This window comes from Acomys russatus, chromosome 20, assembly GCF_903995435.1.
Source record: "Acomys russatus chromosome 20, mAcoRus1.1, whole genome shotgun sequence".
Classification (NCBI taxonomy): Eukaryota; Metazoa; Chordata; class Mammalia; order Rodentia; family Muridae; genus Acomys; species Acomys russatus.
The window spans coordinates 44,267,250-44,275,108 of NC_067156.1; the positions used below are offsets into that span (position 1 = coordinate 44,267,250).

Consider the following 7,859-nt stretch of genomic DNA (forward strand, 5'->3'; position numbering starts at 1 on the left):
TCTTATTTCCAGTAAATCCCATGAAGTATAAAGTCGGGTGGTGTAGGGTGGTGAGGTTACACAGACACGTCTGTGTTCCCTAGAAGCAGGACATGTGGAATGCGTAGCTCACAGGCACCTCCAAAGGGTGGGAGAGTCTGAGCAGCCCGCTAGTCCTGTAAATGCTTTTACTGAAGTAACATTTCAACTCCTTTTTAATCTGGGCAGAGGAGGACTGAACTGGGCACATTTACAGTGTCTGTTGTAAAGAATTAAACCACCCACATGCTTCAGAGTCAGCCGCCGCCTCTTGTTCCAACATCACAAAATTGAGGAGGCCGTGCTTACCCTGTCGATACACCGCCTTTCCCCGCTGTTTGGTTTTCCATGTGGCGAGTTCTTACTGAGTATCTGTTTGCTCATGCCTAGTGCTGAGCACGGGAGATGCAACCGATCAAAACTAGACCGATGGTCCTCACTCTGCTGTAGAGTGGTAGGTGTTCTTCTTCCCAGGCTAGCATCTTAAGCCGTGAGTCCATTCTTGTGTGTTGTCCCTTCTCTATTTTATTTGTCTCTTCAGCATTGTGGGAATAGAAGTTAACCACCTAACTTCTTTTTCTTTTTTCTTTCTTTCTTTCCTTCTTCCTTTTTTTTTTTTTGTTAGCTCTTCTGTCCTTAAAATCAGGGTTATTCTTGTCTAGTTTTTTGTTCCAGAAATTTTGTTTACGCGCGTATGTGTGTGTGTCCTCATAATCTGGCTTGAGCTCCTCTTCTCTATGATATATACCCGTAGCTTTGAGTTTTTGCAGTTTTCTCAACCCCTGCTTGGATTCATTAATGACAGTTATTTTGCTGACTCAGCTTCAGGGCACCACCTGCACTCGTAACTTTTATTTGTAGTAGTGGTCGTGTCTCCGCATGTGTATTTAAGAGAGAATTAAAAACTGGGAACACGTGTTGAGTGTAGGTGTGATCACAAGCCCCAAATCAAGAGTAAATCAGGCAAGTACCAGGGCTGAAAATATTTTAATTCTGGAAGATGACCTCTTGCTAAAGGAATATTTAAAAATAAGGCTCTCTTATCTGGAAACTCAGTTAGGAATTATAATTTTAAAATAATCCATTAAATAAATTGCAGCTAACACAATAATGCATAAAGGAATAATTTGGAAAATATACCCTAAACTAATTCCAAGGGAATGCCAGTGGATATTCTTACTCTATACCAGTGGCTCTCAGCCTTCCTAATGCTGTGACCCTTTAATACAGTTCTTCATGTTGTGGTGAACCCCTTAGCCATAAAATTATTTTCTTTGCTACTTCATAATTAATTTTGCTACTATTACAAGTCATAATGTCAATATCTGTGTTTTCAATGGTCTTAGGCAACCACTATGAAAGTGTTGTTGGATCCCAAAGGGTTCTCGACTCAGGTTGAGAACTGCGCCTATATACCTTTGTGTTTGCACGTTACAGTGTGTATGTTAAATATGTGCATGAATTATGTAATTAAGAATCGGAATATGTAATGTTAATACTATTTTTAAAAGCCGGTTTCCAATTTGTGCTGCTGTTGTTTAGGGTGCCCAGGAGCGCATCGACAGCCTGCGGAGGACTGGAGCCATCCACGAGAAGCAGACCGCTGTGTCAGTGGAAAACTTCATCGCCGAGCTGCTGCCTGACAAGTAAGAGGCTCAGGGCTCCCTGGGATCAGCTCCAGCATGTTTGGAGTTCACTAGGAGCCAGAGTGGAAATGCCACTCTGATGGCGGGACTGTCTGTGCTTTGCTGACACCTGTGTCCTCATCTTTGTTTTGTAACTGAGCCATGCAGAGCAATGCCTGCTTTCTAAGTCTGCTTACAGCCACTTGATACCATAGAAGTGAGTGTAAGAAGCACACTGCCCATTAGCTTGGGTGTAATTGAACACTGGGAGTAAGCACACTGCTTCATGTGGTGAGTGGACGTGGGCAAGAAGACTTGATGGTAGTTAAAAGGCTGCAGTTATTAGTGCTTCGTGTTTAACTTTAAGAAGCTTCTAGAATCACAATTCAGCATGGCTTTTGAGAGCTCTCTCTTTCTCTGTCTCTGTCTGTCTCTCTCTCTCTTACACACACACACACACACACACACACACACACACACACACACACTAATTTTTAAAATAGGAAACCTTTTTGGATATGCTGAGTTATTTTATAATAAACAGCATGCTTTGTTGGATTCCACTCTAATTTATAATTTCATGGTGGTTTCATTTTTGTCTTAATGCCTTATTTTTTAATAATCTACGGGTAAGTATCTTTCCATGGAAAAGGCACCTTTATTTCACGATTGTGTTTTGAAAGGCCAGCTCTTGGTGTATAACTCAGAACAGTGATTCACAGGGATTATGTTCACGAGGACCAAGCCCATGCTTATTTTCTCTGGATGGGCTTATAAGTTGGTTACTGGTAGCACTATTCCATGGCTGCATGCTGGTGAGAGTTGGTAGCACAGATTTCCCCATATTTTAGCAAGTATCATTTAAAAATACTATCCACAAGGTGTTCTCTACATGTTCAAACGAGTAACTTTTATTAGCTGTGTATTTGCGTACCCCCGTTCTCCTTACCCCTAACCCCATCTTAGCAAAAAGGAAGTGTCCCATGGTCAGTAACTTCAGTTTTCCCTTTTGGTTGCTCTCTTACTTTCTCTTCCGGGAATTAAGACAATAATGTAATTTTATCTTTGTATTTATGGATTGTCTGTTTGCACTCTAATTAGAAAAACACTCTTTCTGAGAACTGTAGGTAGGGCTTGCCTCTCCTTCTGTCTCTGTACTCTCCCTTTCCCTAGCATGTAAATAGTAGGTGTGCTGTCCCCGTTTCTGTTCTAGATGGTTTGACATCGGCTGCTTGGTGGTTGAAGACCCCGTGCATGGCATCCGCCTGGAAGCATTTACTCAAGCCACGCCAGTGCCTTTGGAGTCTGTGCAGCAGGTTGGTTTTCTCCGCCTTTTTATGATGCTTCACATTTATTGTGAGGTTTATGCCTTTGATTCTGTCTTCCCCTTTTGCCATGCTTGTCAGTTTCCTGATTCTGCCATGTTGTCATTTTCCTTTCTTATGGTTATACTCGTGGCTTTGAAATCAGAAGGACGTTGGCCTTTAAGTCTGCTCGATGTGTACTCCCCTTTCCTTCTCCCTTTGTTCATCTGCAGTGTGCCTGTGTGTGGAAGCAGGTGCAGGTGTGTGTGCATGTGTGGAAACAAAGGACAGCCCCAGGCGCTACTCCTCAGAGCTGTCCACACTGCTTTGCTTCTTCTTGAGCCGAGTCTCTCATAGGCCTGGAGTTCACTCCACTCAGTAGTTAGTTGAGTCAGGCTGGCTAGAAAGCCCCAGGGAGCCTCCTGTCTCCACCTCTCCACCTCGTCAGCCCTGGGATTTCAGGCAGCTTCTATCATGTTTGGCTTTTCTTATGTGGGTTCTAGGTCCTTGTCTTCCACGACAGTCATTTTACCAACTGAGTCATGTCCCCGGCCCGTTTATCTCTTCTTCATTCCCACTGTTTTCTCTATTTCCCTTCTCTTTGATCAGGTCTTCTCTTTCCGTTGTTCATTTTAGTAACAAGTCAATATTAAAAGAGGTAGATGAAAGCCAGGTATGGTGGTGTGTGCCTTTTAATCCCAGCACTTGGGAGGCAGAGGCAGGTTGGTCTCCGAGCTCAAGGCAGCCTGGTCTACAAAAGGAACTTCAGGGTAATCAGAGTTGCACACTGAGATCTTGCCTCAAGAAACCAAAATAACAAACAAACAAAACTTAGATGAGGATGGAGAGATGGCTCAGCAGTTAAGAACACTGCCTTCTCTTTCAGGGGACCCTGGTTCAATTCCCACCTCCCACATAGCTCACAGGTGTCAGTAACTCCAGTTCCGGGGTATCTGATACGCTCTGCAAACACCAGGCATGAATGCAGTGCACCAACATAGAGGGAGACAAAATAACCATACACATAAAATTAAAATTAAGTTAAAAAAAATGTAGTTGATAGGAATTTGTCTTTAGATTTGCTGGCTGAAACGTGGACCTAATCATGTTCTTTGGGACAGTTTCCAACCCGATTCACACTTCTGTACTTTCCGTAATGGTTATCTATTTGCTAATGAGCAAATGAGTGTGTCTGCCATTGGGATCTCTGTATCGGTTACTGATAGTTGGTTTCTGTTTTTGTTTTTTTTTTTTTAGTTTTTAAGGTTATTTAGAGTGTATAGGCATTTGAGAATGTGGGAGGACCATTGGGGTTCTCCAAGAAAGTGCTTGTTTACAGTTAGCATTTCAGTTTAATGTGTTGCCATAAAGTGGCTAAAAGCGGCCAGTGGTCCCTGCAGATGTTTTATAGTGTAGAAAGTACTTGGAGTTTTGAAAACTCCCTCTGACCTGACGGTGGGGTGTGTAGAAGCTTGTAAGCTTATGCTGTGGGTGTTGTTAATGTTAATAAAACTTAGACCGGACACAGAGTCACAGGTTTTCTAGGAAGATCTAAGTTTTACCACCGTTGGTTTAAAAGTATTAGAAGGAGCCATATACAATTGCTGCCTTTCATTGTAGAGGAATCACTGTGGTGTTTCATGTGACTTAACCCACTCACTTCCACGAGGCACTGCAGGGAAAGACACCACCCTGCAGTAAATCACTGACTAACTCAAGAGCAAATGTACCCCTCCCGTACTGCTTGGAGCAGCTGGGAATCACAGGTAGTCCCACCCAGGCCAGAACACCTCAGAGTACTGCGTCCTGCCTGACAGAAGAGCCGGGGACGGGCTCACAAAGCAGCTGTGTATTAGTTACATGACCAGGGGTTTCAGCAGAGCTGAGGAGTTTGCTAAAAGTAGCAAGCACGCAGTTGACGAGTCCTAGCTGATCAGTGTTGGATGTGTGTGTGCTGCAAAGTCAAGTCAATGGGCTGTCAGCGTTGCAGTGGTTCCCATCGCCACGCTGCAGATGGTGAGGTAGATCTGGCGCCAGCACACACTCTGTCACCATCCCTGGCCTGTTTGTATTTTTCTTGCACACACCTGCTGATCTCCTACAAGCTGTTTATATATAGTTCCGTTTGTAGTAGTTACGTGTAGTTATGGTGAAGACTGCCTTCAAAGCCCAACACCTTTACCATTCTACCCATTTCAAAAAAGGTTTGTTGGCGCCTGTGCTGGATGTCTGGTCTGTCCTGAAATGCCTTATGTCTGTGCCTGGTCACAGTTTCATAATTTAAGGGCTTAGAAATAATTTCTTCAACAAACTGCAATTGTCAATGTGTTGTAGTAAAAATCCATTAAAAGACTTTGCTGTAACTTAGGCCTCTTTCCCTTCTCCACTAAACCCCAGACTCTCTGGCCTGTCTTAGCAGTCAGACCACTCACAAGTGTCATCATCTACAGTTTGACTTTAAAAAATACATAAATATGAAAGCTTCTGGTCCCCTGTGCTGAGCTGCTGAGTCAGGGCCTTGCTTCAGCTAGACCGTGGGGCACCTGTGGGGTGTGAGAAGCAGGCTCCCAGGGCCTTTGAAGACCTGAAGTCTCTCCTTGATGCTCACTACAATGCTGGTAGCACACGGCGCTGCACTGTGCCTGTCAGGGTTGCTGGGAGCTGATTGATGGAACTCCTGACAATCTGTCCTGGACTAGGCTGCAGTGTCTCCAGTGTAGTCGTTGTAAGATAACTAAGTGAGCCTAAGAAGTTTTGTTTTGTTTTGCTTTGTTTTGTTTTTGAGGGCAAAGGAAAGTGATTGTGAAGCAGCTAGCCGGGGATCTGTGTGCAGCGCAGAGTCATTCTGCATACAGATTTTCTCTGCACTGTGTTTAGCACTCTAAACAAAACCCTGGCTGTTTGACATTTGAATCTATTTGCCTTTCACTTCTGTGTATGACCCAGTGGTTCTCACGGAGGCAGGTACAGGCTGGGTCAAGGGTGGTAAGTGACAGTACCGGTGGGTGCTCGCCTGGCCTGGGTGCTAATTGGGAGCAGCTCCTGACTTACTGGCACATGAGCCGTGACTTTCCACAAACCAATGCAGTCGTCCTTAAATGGACTAAAGACTTAATATGTAGTCTCTCTCTGCTTGGAATGTTGTGACTGTCAGCATATCGTTTGAGACAAGCCTGTTATTAACATGAAGTGATCCTGAACGTAGAACTAGACTTTCAGCCCTCAGTGAGTTCTTCCAAGACTTGGACGTGCACTCAGCCCCACTAAAAATGTGAAGTAAATGAGGAAACTGGTTATATTTGGACAGCGTGTGTGATGGGCTATTATTAACACAGTGGGCGCGTGCAGTGTTGCTTGGTTCTTTTGACCCTTGTCACTTTATACATTTGGTGGCAGCATAGCTGAGTTTTCTGAGGGTTTGTCATAAGCCATAATAGAAATAAACTGAGTCAAGACTTTGAGGTGTCACTTCTAATGTACCGAGTTCAATGCTGTGTCAGTATGCGACAGTAACACGGTGTCTTCTTTCCACAGGCACAAAGCCTGACTCCTCAGGACTACAATCTGAGGTGGTCAGGCCTTCTGGTGACAGTGGGTGAAGTCCTGGAAAAAAGCTTGCTTAATGTCAGCCGGACTGATTGGCACCTGGCTTTCACTGGCATGTCCCGCCGACAGATGATCTACAGCGCAGCCAAGGCCGTGGCGGGCATGTATAAGCAGCGCCTGCCACCCAGGCCCATGTGAGACCAACAGCTGGGACATGGAGACCTGCCATCACCCTTGGCTCTGTGTTAGAGGAGACTGACTAGCTCCCATGATCCAACAGTTTTTTACAATTTTCCTCGAGGCTGCAATCCTTTTAAAAGATTTTTAAAAAATAAAGACACAGTGTCATTCCAGTAAAACAGAAGAAATAGATCCCCTTTTTTTACTGTCATGATTTTATACATCCTAGTTCTCAAAAAAATATATACGCAAATGTACTTACAGCACAATTCACTATACCAAATTTATAAAGTGGAGATCTGTGTTCACATATTTGGTGATTTGTTCTCAGCTCTTCTGGTTTCTTAATATGTAATGAGGTCTGTGTGTGTTAACTCTCTTGTGAAGGTTTGTTTCCTGTTGTCATGTGTGTGTGCACATGATCTCAGTCACACTCAACGGTGGGCCTGAGGGTTGGGGGGTGGTGCACAACTCGATGTGTTTTACAGAATATAGGCCAAGTAAGCAGAACGGAGTCATTATGTCCACGTGTAGTTTGGAAGTTATACTTGTTCCTTTTTTTGTTTTAAATTTTGGCATTTTACAGATTTATACTATGAGCATCAGAAAATATGAAAACTAAAGGGCAGGCCATCCAAGTATATTTTAGATTAGAAATGTATTGTGGTTTTTGTTTTTGTTTTCTTGAGATTTTTAAACTTTGCGTATTGGTGTTTTGTTTGCATGTGTGCCTGTGCACCATGTGTGTGCAGCCCAGGGAGGCCAGAAGAGGGTATCAGACCTCTGGAACTGGAGTCACAGATGGTTGTGAGCTGCCCTGTGGATGCTCGGGTATGAACCTGGCTTCCCTGGAAGAGCAGCCAATCTTCTGGAAGACACATCTCTCCAGCCCCCTTGTATTATTTTTGTGTAATGGTGTTGGCACTTCCACAAGTCAGCTTTCATAACAGCTGTTCCTCCTGTGTCCACTCACGGTCTCCAAACTATAGGAGAGATCCCCTTTTTTGGGGATGGTATGTATTTTCTTTAATAAATAAAGTTACTTTTTTATTATTTGAGAACTTCATGCAATGTGTTCTGATAACACTTACCTCCCAGCCCTCCCCTAACTCTTCTATCCCCACTACACACTCCCCCTTTTTGTCCTTTTTTTTTTTTTTTTGAGCCCATTAAGTCCAATTTGTGC

At 43.8% G+C, this 7,859-nt stretch overlaps 1 protein-coding gene across 1 annotated transcript in view; it reads left to right on the forward strand.

Moving 5' to 3' along the window:
* Positions 1-7,128, forward strand: part of Prrc1 (proline rich coiled-coil 1) — a 29,888-nt gene extending 22,760 nt beyond the window's left edge. The window contains exons 7-9 of the mRNA XM_051163296.1: positions 1,561-1,664; positions 2,857-2,959; positions 6,482-7,128. Coding sequence (XP_051019253.1) covers positions 1,561-1,664; positions 2,857-2,959; positions 6,482-6,691 — 417 coding nt within the window. The 3' untranslated portion in view covers positions 6,692-7,128. The remainder of the gene's footprint in view (positions 1-1,560; positions 1,665-2,856; positions 2,960-6,481) is intronic.
* Positions 7,129-7,859: the final 731 nt, after the last annotated feature.